Source organism: Balaenoptera physalus (assembly GCF_965194825.1).
Source record: "Balaenoptera physalus genome assembly, chromosome: 6".
In the NCBI taxonomy this organism is placed as follows: Eukaryota; Metazoa; Chordata; class Mammalia; order Artiodactyla; family Balaenopteridae; genus Balaenoptera; species Balaenoptera physalus.
The window spans coordinates 55,767,871-55,789,384 of NC_138885.1; the positions used below are offsets into that span (position 1 = coordinate 55,767,871).

General features: G+C 43.2%; 3 protein-coding genes across 4 annotated transcripts in view; all 3 read left to right on the forward strand.

Moving 5' to 3' along the window:
• PSMD14 (proteasome 26S subunit, non-ATPase 14) overlaps positions 1-7,410 on the forward strand; it is a 90,571-nt gene extending 83,161 nt beyond the window's left edge. For both annotated transcript variants that reach the window (XM_082465182.1, XM_082465183.1), the window contains 2 exons: positions 4,493-4,555; positions 6,999-7,410. In XM_082465182.1, the coding sequence (XP_082321308.1) occupies positions 4,493-4,555; positions 6,999-7,097 (162 nt within the window). In that variant the 3' untranslated portion in view covers positions 7,098-7,410. The remainder of the gene's footprint in view (positions 1-4,492; positions 4,556-6,998) is intronic.
• SLC4A10 (solute carrier family 4 member 10) overlaps positions 1-21,514 on the forward strand; it is a 475,347-nt gene that overhangs the window by 6,368 nt on the left and 447,465 nt on the right. The gene's annotated exons all lie outside the window — the stretch shown is intronic.
• On the forward strand, positions 10,752-19,940 carry TBR1 (T-box brain transcription factor 1). Its single transcript, XM_082465536.1, has 6 exons — positions 10,752-12,961; positions 13,553-13,707; positions 14,063-14,184; positions 14,830-14,988; positions 15,946-16,007; positions 19,050-19,940. Exons 1-6 carry the CDS (start codon positions 12,270-12,272, stop codon positions 19,903-19,905), a joined length of 2,046 nt encoding a protein of 681 aa, XP_082321662.1. The 5' UTR covers positions 10,752-12,269; the 3' UTR covers positions 19,906-19,940.

Consider the following 21,514-nt stretch of genomic DNA (forward strand, 5'->3'; position numbering starts at 1 on the left):
GGATAGGAATGTATATCTCTTGCAATTCAAGGCCATGTGAAACTTTGAAGTTATTACATTCGCATACCCAGATATCTCCGTCTTTTGCTCCACTTTCCTTGTATTGCCTTCCATCGTTTAGATCGCCTCATGATTCATGGTGATTGCTAAAGCTTTAGCCATCCCATCTGAGTTCCAAGCAACAGGAAGAAATGCAAGGGCAAAAGAGAGAGACCTCTCAGCTAAATCAATTCCTTTTCAGGATCCTTTGTATAAGTCCCACCCAGCACTTCTGATTATATCTCATTGGCAGAACTTAATCAAGTGGACATACTTTGCTTTGAGAAAGGCTATATAGTCTTTTACTGCCTTTAATAAAATTAGAGCTATGTTATAAAAGAAGAAAGAGATGTGTATTAGGTAGGCAACTAGCAGTAGACTCTGCCATAGAAATTTTTTTCAACTGTCTAAACTACAGTTTCTATTATACATACACACACTTGTATGGGCACACACATGATCTTTATTTATATCTCTGTTTTATATAATTACATTTTAAAATTGGATTCCTTATAATATTTTTAGAAAGAATTTACGTATTCAGGGTCACTTGATAAATCATGGGTTTGGCTTTATTCAGGATGTGTCATTAAAAAGTAATGATTTCCCGAATTACCATGAATGTTGCTTTGAGGTCTTTGGAGATAGATAAGACTATATTTAAGTCACAGTTTCATTGCTTATTGGCTGTATGGCTATATAGTGTCCCCATCATTCGTTGGGCACACTCCTTTTTTGTATATTTCATATTGCATTATAATTTGAGATTTACAGGCAGGTAAAGTAAAGCCCAAATGCAAGCTTCTTGAAGAGCAAGAACTGTCTTACTCATAGTGAGTACTTAATAGTTATTTACTGAATGTATAAAATGATGAAAATTCTACTGTTGAGGACATACATAGAATGTACTAGAGTGTTATAAGTACTTTCAAAAGAAGAGTTAGAAAAAAAATTTATAGTAAAAGTATTGCTGGAATTAACATATAGGAGATAGTGCCTAATTTCTTTATGTAAAATGTAGATTACTTCACTGGGATGTTTTAAGGATTCAGTAAATTAATATGTACATGTTAATGTTTAATTACTGACGGTTGTAGGAAACCCATCTTTTTGTTCTCCATATTCACACATGTAATACTTTCTCAGATAGTTTTCTAATTGTTTCATGTTTGTTAATTTTGCTTTCCCAAGTATGTTTTATAAAAGCCATTTCTTTAAACTTATTCTCTATACCCATAACCCATAATGTGATTTTCAGTTATATAGTCAATTCATTGACTTTTTATGAAAATCAAGAAAGAACTAAAATGCCTGTATTACATTCACTAGCAGTTTATGCAGAGATTGTTTAATGGTGAAAAAATATACCATATAGGTGATTTTACAAAGCATGTGCTTAAATGGAAGCATGGCATGTTAAGAGTGAACACTGCAAACATATCAAAGGGAAAAAAAGAAGCCCAAGGAATGGAATAGATGTGACATATAAAGTGAAATAAGAGACATGGTGTCATGAAAGCAGAGGTTAAAGGATTAGAAGAGAAAAGGGGTATTGGAAAAGGTGTTCAGAAAGTTCAAGTAAACTGAGTCCATTGGAATTTGCCAGGTGGAGATCCTTAAAAGAGTATTCATGAAGTGCTAAGGGTCCAATCCATGTTTGTTAAAGGGTAAATAAAATGGTAAAATTTGAAACACAGGTTTTCCATTTGAGAAATTTGACCATTACCAGGAAAAAGATAATGAGGTTAATGGCTTTAGTAAAAGCCTCTTTAAGATAGGGGGTACATCTGAGGGGATTATGATAACATAACAGACCAAATTCCAGGAATTTCTTAGAACTGTGCAGACCGTGCATGATGGGATAGCCATCTGGGGGTCTTTGTTGATAAACTGTTAAAAACGTTTCTAGTGTGAATAGCCACAAACATTTTCAGTGCTTTTTTGTTGGTTGAGTAAACCGAAGAGCACGAATGCAAAAGCAAAATTTGATGCCAAATCACAGAAGTTGCCATAAACACAGAAGTTCCCCTAGTAAGGACACTGCCTGTGCCTGAATTTCATTTGTTTCTGCTGCTACCATTTCTTAATTTTTCCTGGTGACTAGCCAGATTAGAGCTATGAATGAAGGCAAACTGGTCTTGCCCAGATGATAGATGAGATAAAGGTAACTTAGCTAGATGGAGAAAATATTTAGGGGTTTAATGTGATGATCTGGTCTATCTCAGAATGTAAGAGATGTGCTTACTCTTTTGTCATGGGGGTTTGCAACCTTAGTATATGCCTAAATCTACAGCTGCTCCTCATTTTCCAGATGGCATCTATGGCTGGGAGTACTTTTTACCATCTGCACTTCTCAAAGAGTTTGTGAACTCTCTCTTTTAATTATAGGAAATGGAAAAACTAATTGGTGAAGTGGTTAAATGATATAAAAGATTTTTAAGATTGAGTTAGAGCTTTTTATATTCTGTTTAACCTTTCAAATAAGATCAATGCTTTAAGTGCTTTTTTACTTTCGTCTTTGCATGTCTGCCATCTTTGATATTTGCAACACTCCAAAATACTCCATAATAACTATTTTGTACATGGATTGGTATTTTGAGCCAAATTCCAAAACCCTTACCTCCTTCCAATACTGTAAAGTACTATTGTTGGCGTGTACATAGAACAACTAACACTGAATGGATATAGAGTACAGACTTAACGTGAATTGTTCATTTATCTAATATGTTTTCAGGTTGGTAAGGTATAGTGTCATGATTTGTAAAAGTAATTTAGAAAGACAAACTTTTTATGCGTTGCCAGTGTTTCCGTATATGTAAAACACTGAGATAGTAAGAGAAGCAATTTCCCAGTTAGAAGATACTTTTTTAACTAGCTGCGAATAATAGGAGTGACATCTGACTCTGAAAATGAATATATTCTCTGTCTAGGGAATTCTAGATTTGGAGTGTTATTAACTTATTTTCCCTTTTTTAGTTTTATGAGTCATAAATGTATTTCCTAATGATGTGTTGTAAATAAGTATCCTGTAATAATCAGTAGATACAATACTTATTCACTGTCTTTTCTCTTTAGGCAGATTCTACTGCGGAAAATTCTCCAGATAGTTTGTCCGTTTATAAAATTAGATACTTGCCATCTTTGCTCATTTTCAAGTTCTCTGTTTACAAAACTATTAAGAAGGTGTGAAATGCAGCCAAACTTCCCAGTTTATGGGAAATGTCTGATGATTGCATTTCCTACGTGTTCATTGTTCACACATGAAGAAATTTGGCAGCTGCGAGATGATTAAGTTTAGAGTATCCAAATCTAACCCTCACTGGGATTTTGGCTTCCTGCTTTCTGCCCCTGTCCTCTCACCCCCTTTGTAACCATATTAAGTGCTATGGTATTACTTCTTAAGATTGGTGATACTTAAATTTTCTTCATTTTCCATTTATCAAATGCTGTGAATAAATCATAGACCAGGAGTTCTCCTGATGCAGAGTCCTAGCTTCAGGCAGTAACATACCCAAAGCTGTTAAGAAAGAAGTTGCTTAAACTTAGAATTCTCAATAAAGACGTTACACAGTGGTGCCATTATTAGGGTAGAGGGCAATACTGGTAGCTAATCTAAATGCTGTAATTACTTCAGAATTATCCTGCTAGAAAATTTATGATCATACACATAAAAGTTTGTAGCTGGCTTTGAAAATAGTAGAAAGTGGTTTGTATATATGGTTTGGTTGATTTAATTTTTATTTGATTTGGCATTTATTTCAAGTAATTTTTTTGATGTTGAAAACTTCAGATTACTCTATTTCTTCATGATTATTAAAGATCATTCATGTGGAGAAGTGAGAATTTTTTCTGAGTACATCTATTACTTTTAGAGATTTAAATATGTGAAGGTATTAAGGGATTACACTATATGATTTGTTAACTGTGGATCAAAAGTCAGTAGCAGGTCCTTTGATCCTAAGTGTTACTACTGATAGTTAGATACTGGGTATGCACAGTTTGGTTGACAAGAAAAAGGAGACAAAGATAATAGGAAGTTGGGGGAGAACCATAGTGAAAGTAGGAAAAGAAAAAGAAGACAGAAGAGGACTAGTTAGTACCCCAGTGCCACAAGCAGCTCCCTTAGTTTCTTCCATCCTCCAGTTTAGCCATCCCTCAGATAATTCCATAACAGTTTTCAAATGGTTACCACTTCCATTTGGTGGTCCAATTTGATATTTTCAATGTCTTTTACAAATTTCTTAAGTCTGTTTTCAAAGTGATGGTGGTTATAGTTTTTATTACCCTGAAGGCTGTTCTGAAGATTAGCAAAATTGCTTTTTTGTGCAATAAATTACTTGAATAAAAGGTTCTGTGAATGAAAATTATGATCATCATTATCTTTGATGATTATTCTGCAGTGGGAAAAGTACATTTAGAATTTGAAACTCTGTCCTTTGTGTTTCATTGACAGGCTGTAGAAGAAGAAGATAAGATGACACCTGAACAGCTGGCAATAAAGAATGTTGGCAAGCAGGTGAGGTGTACTGTAATAGGTTATGCAGTCACATAATAACATACTCTTGTAGAGTTAAAAGTATTTTGGAGCCTGTGTGATTTTTTTCCCCTGTCTGTTCACTGTACGTTTTTCTTCTGTCATGTAAATGTGATTCTAATTTTAAAGGTCCCTGAATTATTTGATGTCAGATTTTTTTTGCCATCTATAGAGAAGTAAATCACAATATACCTGTGAGATACTATCTTTAGTGAAAACAATTTTGTAGAAATAAAGTAGGAAACTTGTGTCCTGAGTTCATTTTCCAAGCACTATTTTTACTTGAAATAATATTGTCCATGAAGATAATAGAATGGTAGGTTTATTTCATATGTAACAGTTTTAAAAATGATATAGTTTATCAATATGTAGGCTTCAATATATAGGTAATATTCCTGAGAAAGCTTAGAGCCCTGTTGGATTCTACTGAGTGAAGAGAAAAGGTTTTAAGTATTTGCTCTTTCACTTTTCCCAAGATGAAATATATATTTTAGTTCCTATTTTTCTGAAGGTTGGGGGGAACATACCAACCAATTAAAAGAATCTACAGATTAATTAGACTGTTTTTTAAAGAATGTTGATTACATTTTTTCATTTCATGGAACATGGTTATCATATTGCTGATGTTGGCAGAATCTTGATATTTCAGATGCAAGACACTAAGCTGTCTTTGCTTTCAGCCATCCTACCATATGCTCTGATCCCATCACATCTCACAAGCTATGTAGGTTTGGGCCAGGACCATTCTTGGATGGGAAATCTCTAAGAATCACCCAGCTGCCACAAGAAGTAATGTAGATAACTGAGGGAAGTGTGTTACCAATTCACCGCAAAACTAGTTTCTTCAATAGAGCAGTAGGGGCAAAGGTCTGACTTAAATATCATAATTGGTGAAGTCAAATCTCACTGCATTCTGAATATTACAGTTTCAATAACAAGAGGAACCCTCCAAAACCGAAAATGAGATATAATTCATCTTATTCTCTCATCCTGTGTGATACAGTCACCCTTGTTGTCTTTTCCCACTACTTATTTTAGTCTAATATGTAATATTAGATCACCAACTTGGAGCCTAGCATTCAGTAACTATTTTTTGAATAAATGACTCTGATGCTATAGTTTCTTGATGTAGATTCTATTTAACAGTTAGCAGCAAAGAAATTAAAAGTGAAACTGAAAATATATATAATTGGCAAAGTTTAATAATCATCAGAATCATTTTTTAAAAATATAGTACTTCACTAGTTTGGCCTCCTGTGTGGCAAAAGCAAAACTGCCTATGATGGAATCAGACCAATATCTTTTTCTCCTGTCAGTCTTTCTTAGTCTCTGTCACCTAAAATGTCCTAAGGCTTATTTCTGAAATAAAGAAAATTTAATGTTGTGGTCTAGTTATTTGAAATTATTTGTAGCGTGTTGTATCTCTGGGTATTTTAAAGAAATCAAGCGTATTGAAATTGTAGTTTAGAAAAGAACAGCCAAGAAGTAATTTCAGTGGTGAACATTTGTTTAAAGTTAGGAGTCTTGGTATTTTAGCAATACATATAAGAAAATAATGGTTTAATTGAAAGTTTTTTATTGTGTGCAATATCTATCCTTTATTTCAAAGCTTTCAAATTTAGCTGCAATATTTCAATCAGCTCAGCCTTAAACATAAATGTATATTAAGCATTTAAACTTAACTTCCTTTATTACAATGCAATTTTAAGTCTTGTTTTTAACTCGGATGTTCCAAATACAGATTTGATCAGGTTTAAGTTAACGGATTGTACCTATATTCTTTTCTGTGATACATTTTTTCAAAATAGCTACACAAAATATTTATTCTTAACATTTTAGAATTGATCCAAATTGTATTTAAATTTTTAAATTACTAACAGTGACTTTTGATCCAAGAATATTTCCTGAATCATTTAAAGCACTATTCCTGAAATATTAAAATTATATAGGAATTAAATTAAAATTACAGAGGAAGTGATGAGAATTCACATTGAACTCTTTCCTTTTGGTATGTCTGCTTTGAGTAAAGTACCCCCTCAGACATTCACTATATATGAATGGCAGAAAATATACACACATAATCAGGCTTATACACACAGATAAAATGCTTATGCTTTTTTTTAAAAATCAGATGATTTCGGACTGTATAGAATTCCTTGTGACACTTTATCATTTCTGCTGCAGAGTCATAACATTGATTGTGTAAATCGATCTTTATTTTATCAGCTCCTTAACATTTTAACAGATTTAGAAATCCTGAAAATGTAACAATATATTGGGAAAGTGAAATTGTAAAATATATATAAATTTAGTTTTGGCTTTCTTTACCAATTTCATCAGCTACTGAAAAAAAAATCTAAATAATTCATCTACCAGTAATATGGTTCTTTTTTCTTTTTCTTTCCTTATTCCTTTTTTCTTTTAGGACCCCAAACGTCATTTGGAGGAACATGTGGATGTACTTATGACTTCAAATATTGTCCAGTGTTTAGCAGCTATGTTGGATACTGTTGTATTTAAATAAAGCAATGCAAAAAGCTCTTAGTGATACTTTCAGTGTATAGTCCTCTTGTTCCTAATGCTCAAAATCAAGGGACCTCTGAAGGTGTATTTGGTTAAATGTAAGACATCTGGCATCATTTGCAGCACTGTAACACCTTCAGTCTCCGTTGTGCAATTACTTCTGTTTCTTTAGTCAGGGTCTTTGCAGATTCCAAAGTTGTATAAGAATACATCAAAGTGGACAAATTTTGTTAAGATCCCATTTAATATTTGAAGAAATCAGTAACACAAATATATTTTGATTGTTGCTTACAAAATAAAATACATTTACAGTCTATGTCTCCTGAGGTCTTTTTGGCACTGGGTGGAATTGACAGAATAACATTTGACAGTGCACTAGAAATCTCACACAAAGATATGTTTTCCTTTGTAATTTAAGATAACACATAAAACATCAGTGTGATAACATAACTTCACAAATGTAAAATGACTGCCGTTAATGAGTGGCTACCTCATTAGTGAGTAACCCAGAAAAATGTTGACATATTTTATTAAAAGTATTTGTCACAAGTTAATATTGAATACTCAATATCTTGTTAACAGATTATACTTTCAGTATTTCAGAGGGGTACATATAAGGAGAAAAGGGAGGCAATTTAAATTTAGACTTTGATGATTTTTTTTTTTTTAAAGAGTACATTCCACCAACAGTGTTGCGATTGTCTGGGAATTGCCTGTTGCAAAACTTCACTAGACTTTCAGCTGAGACAGCCATAGAAGGTGTGCAGTGTCCTCAAAGCAAAACGAGAAACGTAGCCATAATGTGAATTTAATATCATGAGCACATAAGCAATAATTTTGTTATTGTTTTCTCTCATCTTTCTTAAATTAACTTAGAAGTACCCAGTTTTCTGATAAAGACAAAAATTTGACTAATGGCAGTTTTCATAGATGACCTTGTCCCTCAGCCTCTTTCTAACCTGATGTACATAAGTACTCACTCATGGTACAGCACCATACTGGGTACACCAAAGAATGTGCAAAACACATGGAGACAAAGATTTAATTCTGTCTCTCCCTTTGTGAAAATATGGTAAGAATGTTTCTAAGGCTTCATTAAAGAGGGAATTTACTTGGGGATTTAGAATTGAGATTTAGTCTCTGATAGAGGTAGTAGGAATAATGTGGTGAACCAAATTACTCTCCTATTTGAATAATTCTAGGCTGTTCTTGGTTGCCTAATGAAAAGTTACCAGAAACTAAAAGTGGAAGTAGCTTAAATTCCCACTATGTTTCACAGTCTCTTTTTTCGGTGGAATAAGGTATTCTGAGCATTTCTTGATTGTCCTGTGGTTTCTTCTTTTTAAATATAGTGATGGTATATTTTATGTAGGACTTGTAATATGTATTAATTTAATTGTTGGGATTACAACAGCTAACCATTTACAATTAAAATATGAGTTGAAGTTCGTAGAAATTTTCCTTTTGCCTGATTTAAACTTGTGTGCAAGTGTTTTGTTTTTTTTTTAATACATGATTTTCCCCTTTACATAAATCAGGTTCTGTGACTTCTTTCACAGATACTGTGAAAAGCTTAGTCAAGATTTTTTTGGTACAATATGCCCGCAGAAGAAGGCCTCAATAATACAAGGGTTATTCTCAACATTCCATTGGAAACTACTTTTTTTTTTTTCTTTCACTTTAGTCCCCTGAAAAATAGCTCCTGAGTGAGTAAAGTGACTGAGAAGGCTTACACAAGGCCTGCCTTTTGCTCTTCTTATTTGATCACCTCATCTTCCGGGACTTCCCACAGTCACATACCATGTTCTCCCACTTGGTTCATGTTGGAGACGTTCCCAATTTCAAAATCTTACCAGAATCCCTCCTAGCAAAAACCTACAGTTTTGTAGATGTGGAGTCAATCAAAAAGAGGATGCCTTAAGAAGGCTCAGTGAACACCTTTCTCTTGGAATGCACAGCTATTTTAGCAGCAGCCTGATAACCCAGGCCCAGGCAGGCACTGAAACAACTTATTTAATCACAAGCTCAGTAAGCCACTTCAGGGGTTGTGTGTGTGTGTGTGAGCATCTTTACTGGTCTCTGCAGCACTAAAGCAGCACTAGAACCAAAACTCTTGCCTCTAAATACAGAGATGTTCCTGCTTTCCACTTAGACTAGTATGGGGGCATCAAAAGCTCCAGCCTCAGTATTCAGTGCCATCTGCCTGGACCAGGAGCACCTGAGTCTTCTGGGAGCTCATTAGAAATACAGACCTGCTGAATCCGAATCAAGAATCCTGGTGTGGTGCATAAGCACTTTTAAAGTTTGAGAAGACCAGCTCTACAGAAGTATGATTCAAGAGCTGATGTGCTGATTCTGAGAAAAGCCTGTTTTCCTTCTTGAGCGTATATGTTAAAGACGTAGCCTGTATATGAGGAATCACTGAATTCAGTACTGGTAATCTAAGTGAGAGTGCACATTTATCTCCTAATCCAATTCCTTAGAAACTCTGAGGAGGAGGCACTCTCCCTTTCCTCTACTTTAACATGTCATTTTTAGCATTCTTCATTTTTTAAAAAGCCAGTTCAGGGTACCGGGAATAACAAAACCCGAATAAGAGCCCAGGTAGAGTCTCTCCTTTCTGCAACGCACTGAAGGCTCTGTCCCACCGAGGAGGGGGTGAGGTGGGTAACTTCGGAGGCGGTGGAGAGAAAGGCATTCGGGGACAAAGAAGTGAATGATGGAAGAAAGGGAAAAGCAAGAGAAGCCAAAACCAGGCCAAAGGCTCTCGGGAGAAATGGCGGTGAAAGGTAGAAGGCAAAGAAAACCAAGCGTCCAATAATGTCATAGCTACTGTCCCCTCCCCCCAAACCCCAACGCCTCAACAGTTAAGGCCCTGCTTGTTAGTGAAGCTTCCTGGCCACGAGCTGAGATTTGCTTTCGAAAGGAAAATGGGGTCTGGCTGTATTTGTTTTTCCCAGTCCGGGACATCTGGTCACCAACCCTTCCGGCCCTGGGCCGCCCTCGCCGGGCCTTAACACGGCTGGTGCCCTCTGCGGCCAAGGCGCCCGCCCGCCGCGGGGGCGCAGCACGGGCTCAGCGCTGGCCGCTCGGCCCCCAGAGGCGGCGCTCTCAAAATGCGCCCGCCTAGGCGCAGGTCGAGTCGGGTTAGCCCCTCTCTGCGAAGCGCCAGACCCACCCAATGTCCCCGGCGCCGCTCTCCCTGAGGGAGCGGCGGGGCCCGAGGAAGGCAGATGCACTCTCTCGGAGGAAGGTACGAGCTCCACCGGGCGGAGGCGCCCAGGCCGAGCCTCCGGCAGGGAAAGAGTGTGTGCCCCCGGGGTCCGCGCCAGCGGCCGCTCGCCCCGCGCTCCCCGGGTCTGCGGGCGGCTCCCTCTCGGGACCGCCAGGGTGCCGGGGAGCCTACGGGGACCTTAGACAATGGAGCCAGAGCGGGGCGGCTGGCCTGGGGCCGAGCGCCGGGCGCGGGGGTGGCTTCTCCCGCCGCCGGCCCCCGCAGTGCCCCGCGTGGAGCCGGCCCGCCAGTCAGCCAGCTCGCGGGGCCGAGCTGAGCTCCGGCGCTGCGCTCCAACTCCTGGTTCCCGCGCGGCTCGGCGTCCCGGGAAAGCCACAGGAGGGCAGGTTGGCGGGTGCCGGCCACGGGCAGCAGCTTAGAGCGGTGAAGCCTCTTGGCCATCTGGTTCGGGCGGAGGGCTGGGCTCCTCTGTAGACCCAGTACCGGGAGATTTCTTCCTACACCTCGGCGCCGCTTTGGGCCTCGTGCTATTGATTTGTGCCAACATCCTTTTAAACTGGTTCTTTTCTCTATTCCTCTTTAGATTCTTTCTCATTTTAAAATTACTGGCATGGATTCTTTTTCTCCCCTCCAGATTATATAAACATTAAACACACACACACACACACACGCACATACACACACACGAGTCTTCCGTAACGATCACTGCGTTGACACCACTTCCACTCTGTCTCCCCAGATCAGCGCTTCTAGGGAACCCATTTGCGCGAGGACCCGGCCCTCTCTTTTCCTGGCGAGGCTTTTGAACCTGTCGCCAAGGCCGTACCTCAGAGAGAAGGAAGTGCAGTGGGATGCGAGGGATGCATGGCGCCTGCCCCCAGTTAGATGCTCTTCAGATAATCTGCAACCAAGCTCGCTGATAAAATATTTAGGAAAGACCTCGTAAACATCACAGCAACTACATTAAGGCACTTCAGCCCGACAGCTTATGATTATTTCAAAACTTAAAAAGGAGATCATTGATTGTCACTGTTTCTGTGCTCAACCAAGAAACCGAACCTTCCCGAGGTGGGTGGATGGGTGGCTGAGTTGCTTGCTTTTCTCCCCCACTACTCCCCCTTCCCGCTCTCTTTCATGGAGGTGGCTCTCAGCAGCAGTGATTTATTTATTTATGTATGTAGTTTAAAAGGTGTGCGTTGGTGGGGGTGTTCGTGGAGGACACACAGGACCTGCTCACAAAGGACTGGGTCAGGTGTCTTGTGCTTCTGTATTAACTGGAAAAGACAGACTCTGGAACTTTTACAGGGCGAGAAGAGGCCACCGGCTCGCGCTTTGTATACTTTGCACTTGAAATCGTTACATTCAACTGAATATTTGGCTCATTCAGATCCGAAAAGTCTCCTAGCATCGTTGAATTCCCTCCTCCGCCCCTCAGCTCCAAAGGAGGGAGGTGGGGGGAGAAGGTAGGAAAATGTTTAGTAAATTGCACATCTTTGAATCTTCCTAAAGCAGTGGTCACAAAGCTTAAAGGTGACACAACAGTGCTCACGTAAAACTAACACACGTTCCCCACCCCACCCCCAAGCCAACAATAAAATCATCCCCTTCAGTTTGCCATGATCGCAGCGACCAGGAGCCAGGTGATTATCCTAATTAATGTCTATCTAATTAAATTACTGTCAGCAGTTAACCAATGGCAGGAGCCGTTTCATCGGCTGCACAAGCAGCAAGATCAAAAGTGAGCCTTTTCTGATTGCTGCATAGTGTCAATTGGCCAATCTCTTCTCCCAGGGAAAAAAAAAGTAAATCAAACCTTTGAGAAGCATTTGCTGGTTGAAGTGCTTTCTGTCTAGTGAGGGGGTCTGTGGATTTCTAGTTTATGATAAATAGGACTTTAAAAACCAGGGACAGGAGGGCGAGTGTTCAGGTTCCAGAGCTATGCAGCTGGAGCACTGCCTTTCTCCTTCTATCATGCTCTCCAAGAAATTTCTCAATGTGAGCAGCAGCTACCCACATTCAGGCGGATCTGAGCTCGTCTTGCACGATCATCCCATTATCTCGACCACTGACAACCTGGAGAGAAGTTCACCTTTGAAAAAAATTACCAGGGGGATGACGAATCAGTCAGATACAGACAATTTTCCTGACTCCAAGGACTCACCAGGGGACGTCCAGAGAAGTAAACTCTCTCCTGTCTTGGACGGGGTCTCTGAGCTTCGTCACAGTTTCGATGGCTCTGCTGCAGATCGCTACCTCCTCTCTCAGTCCAGCCAGCCACAGTCCGCGGCCACTGCTCCCAGTGCCATGTTCCCGTACGCCGGCCAGCACGGACCCGCGCACCCCGCCTTCTCCATCGGCAGCCCCAGCCGCTACATGGCCCACCACCCGGTCATCACCAACGGAGCCTACAACAGCCTCCTGTCCAACTCCTCGCCGCAGGGCTACCCCACCGCCGGCTACCCCTACCCACAGCAGTACGGCCACTCCTACCAAGGAGCCCCGTTCTACCAGTTCTCCTCCACACAGCCCGGGCTGGTGCCCGGCAAAGCGCAGGTGTACCTGTGCAACAGGCCCCTTTGGCTGAAATTTCACCGGCACCAAACGGAGATGATCATCACCAAACAGGGCAGGTAATGGCTACGTTCTTGGCTGCCGCTGCTCCAGGCGCGGTCCGGGGGCAAGTGCACCCGGCTTCTGACCGCCGCGGCAGCGAAGATTTGGGGTCGGGAGCGGAGTGGAAGGCGCTCTGGCGCGTCCTAGAGTTGGCTGGTGTTGGGAAAACGGAAAGTGGAAGGTCTAGCCACCGCGGTGATGTCGGGGAGGGGGGTCCCGCTCTAGAAAGGTGGTCGGAGAACCAGGCAGTGGCCGGAGAAAGGAGAGCGAGAGAGAGAGAGGGGGAGAGCCCTGGCCGGCGGCCGGGAGATGGGAGGGACGCATCAACGCCCGATGCACCGACAGGTGGAGATTCGGGTCGCCAATCTCGCTTTCCAGCTGGGCAGTGCTACCTGCCGACTCCCCACTCCAGCTCACCTGCCGACTCCCCGACTTCAGCCCCACTTCTTTTCCTCCGCCACCACCCCTTTTCCAACCCAGCAAACATTCGCTCATTGACGCTGAGAGAACAAGTTTTGCTTTGCTATCTGGCGCCTCGCTTCTTGCATTTAATCTTTAACATTTATGTTTTTCCCCCTTGTTTTCTCCCCCCTTCCTAATTTAAATAGGCGCATGTTTCCTTTTTTAAGTTTTAACATTTCTGGTCTCGATCCCACGGCTCATTACAATATTTTTGTGGATGTGATTTTGGCGGATCCCAATCACTGGAGGTTTCAAGGAGGCAAATGGGTTCCTTGCGGCAAAGCGGACACCAATGTGCAAGGCAAGTCCTTCCAATTAACACGTTTTCCTGACACTTATTTAGGTGAGAATGATTAATTAAAGCCTTTGTGGACTGGCTCGAGCGACTTTTAAAACGATCGGCCAATGACTTCTAAAAGGAAACGAGGGGGATAGGGGGACAGACTGAGCCGCGAGAAGGGGGAGGATTATGCAAAAGCTATTTTAATCATCCCAGTTAATAGGAAGAAAGCGCGGCCTAAAAAAGCCCCGGCTAATGGGCCTCACAGTGGAATAAGGGGTGTGCGTATGTGTATGTGTGTGTGTGTCCTACGTGGTGAGGAGTTGGGACTGGGCAGTGCCCGGGGCACATGTAAACAACTTGTTTCTTTCTCTAGGAAATCGGGTCTATATGCATCCGGATTCCCCCAACACGGGGGCTCACTGGATGCGTCAAGAAATCTCTTTTGGAAAATTAAAACTTACAAACAACAAAGGAGCTTCAAACAACAATGGGCAGGTCAGTGGCTCAAGCGCTCATTTCTCTCTCTCTCTCTCTCTCTCTCTCTCTCGCTCTCTCTCGCTCTCTCTCTCTCTCTCTCTCTCTCTCACACACACACACACACACTCTCTCTCACTTTTACATACTCGTCCCTCCCTAAGATCCAGTTCATCACTTTAAATCAACATGAGAAACTGGACACGTTTCTTTGCTTCGTTAAAAAAGACTTCTAAAAAATTCTATTTCCATCCTCCAAAATTATATTAAACAATCTACAAAGTTGTTCGTGTCCACCCCCCTCACGCCCAATTCCCGAGTTCCCAACCTTCCCAAGTACAAATACTTGGTTGATTTTGAGAAGGAAACGCGCAGGATCTGCAGGTTGTGAAAATCTTTGTTTCTCCTTAAAGGAGGACTGGGAGAAGGGCCCTGAGGATCGGGCGGTCGGGTTTGGTTTTCCTCCCGTGCTCGGGCGATCCGTGCTCCGGGGCAGCGAGGGCTGGTGTGCCCCAGCCAGCCAGTCACCAGCCGGGCGAGGCCCGCTGTCAGTTAGTAGGGGCGGCGGGCTCCTTGCAGCCTCCGCGCGGCCCGCGGCGCAGAGCCCGGCGGACGCCGGCCGCGTTAACGCGCCGCTCGTCGCTCCCCTTTCTCTCCGCCGGACAGATGGTGGTTTTGCAGTCCTTGCACAAGTACCAGCCCCGCCTGCATGTGGTGGAAGTGAACGAGGACGGCACGGAGGACACCAGCCAGCCCGGCCGCGTGCAGACATTCACTTTTCCCGAGACTCAGTTCATCGCCGTCACCGCCTACCAGAACACCGATGTAAGGAGGCCTGGGGGCTGGGCGCGCGGCGGTCGGCACCGGCTTCTCCAGGCCCGCGCCGCTACCCCTGGCCATCCCCCGCTCTGTCACTAACGTCAGCCGCAGCTGGCTCTGCTGAGCCTTTTAGGCGTAGGGCTAGGGGCCTGCTGGGCACCTTCCCTAAATACCTAGCCTGTGGGAAAACGCTTCCTAATCGTCTCCGTCGCGGGTCACCCGGGCCACCTTTAAGGTGACCAGAATTTCTAGGGCCTCTTGGGAATTTTTATTTAGTTTTCAAACACTTTCTGGGTGATCCAAAGAAACCCACATTCATATATTTAAAAACTACAATAAATTACTGGGGGCTACGAAGTGAGTTTTCTAGCACTTTGAACTTAAGCATTTGCAAGTTTGCAGAAACTTATTTTACTACTGTTGATTTGACTACTAGAAGTGATGGTGTTTTTTAAAAACTTAAATGAAAATATTAGAAGTTAAAAATATGCATTTATTTTAAATCAAAACTGATTTTAAGATGCAACTTGTGGGTTCTTCAAGTTGTGTATCAAAAGCGACCAACTTTAAAAAATATGATGAAACATTTAAGATACGCAACATTTTTTAGTGATGAATTCAAGTGCCCCTTAAAGATTTTTGCCTGAGTAAGTGCATTATGTAACAAGCATTTTAAAAAATGAGCATTTGAACCAATTTAGAACAACACATGGGAGAGCTAATTGAAAGCAATTCTTTAGTTTTAGTCACCATTAATTTAAACATGTTCCTCATAACTTTCATCATACGTTCTTTTTTTTCCTTTCCACCCATTCCCTCAAATTTTTCAGTTAGGGAAACTTTGCTATTTAATGAAATTGTGGGCCATAAGCCCCTGTAAAAAGCGGCAGATGACATATCCTTAAACACCCAATCCTCTGTATAGAATGTAAAATCGTATTAATCTTTGTTTCTCTTTTCCAGATTACACAACTGAAAATAGATCACAACCCCTTTGCAAAAGGATTTCGGGATAATTATGACACGTAAGTAGTTTTGCACCTTCTCAAATTTGTGGAATTGGGCTTTAGGTCAAAGGTGGATTGCTTTGTACAAGGCTTTTGGAAGCTAGAAAGTGTGAAGACAGGGTTGTTTTCGAGGTTTTCCTTTCCTTTTTGTCGGCTCCCCTTCTCTCTGGTGACCTGGCTTAGTACTTCTGCGGTTTTGGTGAAAGGTTTCCTCCGCCTATTTTTAGCTTTTGCGTGAATTACAAAGTTGTTGGCGGGGCTCGGAGACTGGCTGGCTGGGGAAGCCGCCCTGGTTCCCGGGTGCGCGAGTTGTATGTGGCACTGCAGATGCTCAGCTCAGATTGTCTGTGTCTGAAACCGCCCGAGTCTGCCTGAAAGTGCATGTGGCTCTGGCAGTTGTTACAGTCTCCTTGGCATATGTGACTTTTATTTACCCATTTCCAAGTTTTGTGTAATAGCTTTTCCTGTGCAAGTTTACTATGGACTGAATAAAAATGTGCACCCACTACATACAAGTTCACGAGCACAGCCGATACTGCAGTCACTTCAGGCTTTGGGAAGGACCCAGGTTCTGTTGCTGTGTATTATTTATGCTTCGAAAGAAAAATATTTCCTCTTATCGTTTGTATCTAGGTGCGTTTTAATTAAATGTGTTGGTTCCCTTTTCTCCAGGACTCCCTTACCTATCTCCATTTATTTTCTATCAAAATGCTGTCCTCTGGGGGCAACAGTAGGTGTAAACTGAATACTTCCTGGGCTTGTTTTAGCGTTCTTGCTCAGAGCCCAGGTGTAGTGCCTAGGAGTTCAGATAGAGTTATACAGCAAAATCTAAATCTGGATTGTGGTGATCCCTTCACTTTTTTCTGACCATAGAAGGGAAGGATACATAAATTTTGATTTCATGGCTTGCATTAAGTGCTTGGGATAGAACTACAAAGTTGAAGCTGTCTTTGACTAGGAATAGATTAAATTTGTGGAGGAGACAAATGGCTACCTCCAGGTAGATACCAAACTTCCCTCCTGATATTTTTATAACAAATTGAAAAGACAGTCATTGATAGTACTGCCTGTAACTGTCATGTGCATCCCTCAAAAGTGGTCCAAAGGAAGCAAGCCTCATCAGTGTGATTCCCCAGAAAAAAAACTTGGCTACTCTGGTCCTTCCTCACAATCTAAAAAAGGTGGGCTCAGCACAGTGGAAAGTGTGTGGCCCATGAGACCAGAGATATTGGTCTCTGTACTAGGGGGTCTTGTAGATTTTGAGCTTTTAATTCTGCTGTGAACATCTGTTCCAAAGCATTTATTGTGCACAAATCAATTCAGTAATCCCAAGTGGGTTGGGACCTGCATGGGCATACAAACTGTATCTTTTGCAGATTGTTTTTTTTTTTTCTTTTTAAAATATTGTGGTGGTAAACAGAGACGATATTTGCACCTTGCTGGTTATGTTCCCTTCCTGCCTCCCTCTACTTGTTCTTATTTGAGGCTGGAATTAAATTTCAGGAGGGAAATTTTGTGCAGTAAGCAAACTGCACCTGAGCAGGCACAGCATAACCCTCACCTGCCCCTCTTCTGGCTGACTTCTGTTGGAAAAAACCACTTCCATTTGGTTCTTAAATCACTATATATTTCTCATAAAAAGCTTCTTTAACTATACAAGTGGATATCTTAGACATTTATGGGTTAGAGAAGAGTAGAATGGTTTATGACACTTCCTTTCCACTGTTAATGTTGGTTATTTGGGCCTGGCTCACTTTTGGAGAAACAGGGAGAGCAATGAAGAGTTCAGGGGGGCCAGGGCGTTTGCTTGGCCACTCACCAGGGAATCTCCTCCCCAAAGGATTGAGGTCTGACAAGGCTGAGGCTCTCTTTCAAAACAGTCTGTTGATTAAAGATTAAAACATTTATGTGTGAGCTAAATAAAAAGGGAGGCATGTGTGTATGTGTATGAGAAAATACTTCGACCAATCTTGATCCAATCTCTGGTTCCTTCCCAATTCGAATGGGATTTTCTAGGCCCAGGGCCTACAGCTAATCTTTGACTATTTTACTTAAGGTAATTCTTAGTAACACAATTACTGTATGTGATTGGGCAAGTTATTTAACTTCCCTTCCCCTCAGTTTCTTCACCTGTAAAGTGGGATAATAATGGTACCTAACTTGGAAAATTGTTGTGATGGTTAAATAAATTACTGTCTGTACAGTCCTAGACAAGGGTGCCTGGTACACATAATCAAGTTGTATAAGGATGGGCTATTATTAGTGGGAGATTGCTTGGCGGAGGTTGATAACTACAGTTTAAGAGTTTGCCCCCCAAGTTGTTTTTAACCAGTAACAGATCAAAAGCTGGGGAAAGAAGGTCAGAGTAAAGAATGCTTTTTCTTTGCAAAAGAATTTTACTGATTGATGACTTTGTTTCCAAGTAGTAATTCTTGTTTGTATTAGGGGTGGGGGGCGGGGGGTTGAAAGCTCACACGGGGAAAACAAGACAGTAAGTCCTGCGGAGGCTTCCAGCAGTAACCCTCCGGGTCTCAGCAGACTGGCGAAGACCAGTCCGATGCTTATCAGTACCTGGGGGGCCCGCGTGTGTGTCAAATGGAAGAAAGCGGTCTTAAAAGGGTGGAAGTGGGTGACTTGTTTAGAAATTTCGCTCAGAAACTCTCACCGAAGAAGAAAGGCCCACTGGGCAAATAACACCTTGGTTCCTGGGTAAATCTGCCTCAATGTGTACACATAGAGTGGAGAACTGGGATGAGAATCCCCTGCTGTGCTCCTCTCTCAGGCCCCCTGTGCACCTGGCGAGAGAGCGCAAGAGAAGAGGGAAGCCTTCCTCTTCACCTGTATCATTTTTAGGTCCCTGAATAGACAGATTGATTCCTTTATAATTTCACGATTTATTTTGGAGAGGATGCAGGTCTGTGACCTTTTGTCTGTCTCCATCCTGGACGGCAGCTTACACGTGGAGATGGTGCGGGTGGGCGACCAGGGGTGGCCTTCCCTTTTGCCCCCCGAAGGGACCTGGCGCCACCCTTCGGTTCTCTCTCTCTCCCTCCCTCGCAGGATCTACACTGGCTGCGACATGGACCGCCTGACCCCCTCGCCCAACGACTCCCCGCGCTCGCAGATCGTGCCCGGGGCCCGCTACGCCATGGCCGGCTCTTTCCTGCAGGACCAGTTCGTGAGCAACTACGCCAAGGCCCGCTTCCACCCGGGCGCGGGCGCGGGCCCCGGGCCGGGCACGGACCGCAGCGTGCCGCACACCAACGGGCTGCTGTCCCCGCAGCAGGCCGAGGACCCGGGCGCGCCGTCGCCGCAGCGCTGGTTTGTGACGCCGGCCAACAACCGGCTGGACTTCGCCGCCTCGGCCTACGACACGGCCACGGACTTCGCCGGCAACGCGGCCACGTTGCTCTCGTATGCGGCGGCGGGCGTGAAGGCGCTGCCGCTGCAGGCGGCCGGCTGCACTGGCCGCCCGCTCGGCTACTACGCCGACCCGTCGGGCTGGGGCGCCCGCAGCCCCCCGCAGTACTGCGGCGCCAAGTCGGGCTCGGTGCTGCCCTGCTGGCCCAACAGCGCCGCTGCAGCCGCGCGTATGGCCGGCGCCAACCCCTACCTGGGCGAGGAGGCCGAGGGCTTGGCCGCCGAGCGCTCGCCGCTGCCGCCCGGCGCCGAGGACGCCAAGCCCAAGGACCTGTCCGACTCCAGCTGGATCGAGACGCCCTCCTCCATCAAGTCCATCGACTCGAGCGACTCGGGGATTTACGAGCAGGCCAAACGGAGGCGGATCTCGCCCGCTGACACGCCCGTGTCCGAGAGCTCGTCCCCGCTCAAGAGCGAGGTGCTGGCCCAGCGGGACTGCGAGAAGAACTGCGCCAAGGACATAGGCGGCTACTACGGCTTCTACTCGCACAGCTAGGCCGCCCCTGCCCGCCTCGGCCCCGCGCCCCGCCGCGGCCGGGCCCCCGCCAGCCCCTCGCGCCTCTCCCCCTGCGCCTCCTGCCCACGCCCCACTCGCGCGCCCCCTCAGTTTGTTTGACCCTCGAACACCGTCTGCAGCGGATTAGTACAGGTCTCCGAGTGTAATTTTAACCTTTTTTTTCTTTTTTTTTTTTTTGCACAGCAGTTTCCGCAGTTAGCGCACCGACCTTCAACTTGGCTGTAAACCTTTTGGTTTTCCTACTTACGAACCTTCTGTGAAGTTATCCTCCCAACAATTCCCCTCCCCCTCGTCTTTTTCTCACCCTCTCCTTCCCTTTCTGGTAATGAAACTCTTCACGTTTAGGAGACCTGGGCAGTCCTGTCAGGCAGCAGCTATTCCGACCCGCCAAGTCTCGGCCTCCCCATTAACCGTAGGATGTTGACTCTAGAACCTGGACCCCCCAGCGCGCCCTTTCTTATCCCCGAGTGGATGGATGGATGGATGGTAGGGATGTTAATAATTTTAGTGGAACAAAGCCTGTGAAATGACTGTATATAGTGTTAATTTACTGTAACGAATGGCTAGTTTTTATTCTCATCGTCAAGGCACAAAACCAGTTCATGCTTAACCTTCTCGTTCATTTCTTTTCCTTTCTTTGCCTTTTCCTCCTCTCCCCCTCCCCTTTAACATTTTTTCTGGTGGGATAATTAACAATATTCTAAGAGGCTCTGAAAACTTGAAACTTGAAAAACTAGATAATGATGGGTTTCTCACTTCTCCTCAATCCATTGCATGAAATAATTACTCTGTGCCCTACTGCACACAAATAGCTAAGGAGAATCTGACCAAACACCTGTAAAGGATAGGTGTCTTTTCATAGGCAAGTCGATTAAGTGGCATGATGCCTGCAAAGCAAAGCTAACTGGAGTTATATGTGTTTTACCCCTTCCTTCTAAATAGAATAGCTCCACATCAGCAATATTATTTTGCCTTATTTGTTTTTCCCCAAGTGCCAAATCCATTACTGGTCTGTGCAGGTGCCACATATGCTGACAAACTGTTTCTGAGTATCTTTTCAGTTCCCCCCTCCACCTTTATATGCTGTAAATCTTTGTAATGAATATTCTACTAATGATATAGATGACTGAATTGTTGGTAACTATAGTGTAGTCTAGTGAAGATGAATTGTGTGAGTTGTATATTTTACTGCATTTTAGTTTTGAAAATGATTTCCCCGCCACCTAGAAACAGCTGCAATTTGACTTCCTTGGGAAAACACTAGCATTAATGCAAGTAAAACTGTTTTTCCCCCTCCCACTAAGTCTTGTTATATTTGATAAGGAGCACTAATCCCCCTGAAAATAGATTAGTAGGATTTCTAATGTTGTGTAGCAAACCTATACTTTTTTTTTGTATTTTAAAATTAATGTGAAATATGCATCATACACAATATTCAATCTAGATTCCAGTCCATTGGGGGGATTTTTTTTCCTGATAGGAATTCAGGGTCTAAACGTGTGTATATTTTGGCTCTTCTGTAAATCTAATGTTGTGATTTTTATATTTGTTTCGTTTTGTCTGTGAACTGAATAATTTATACAAGTAC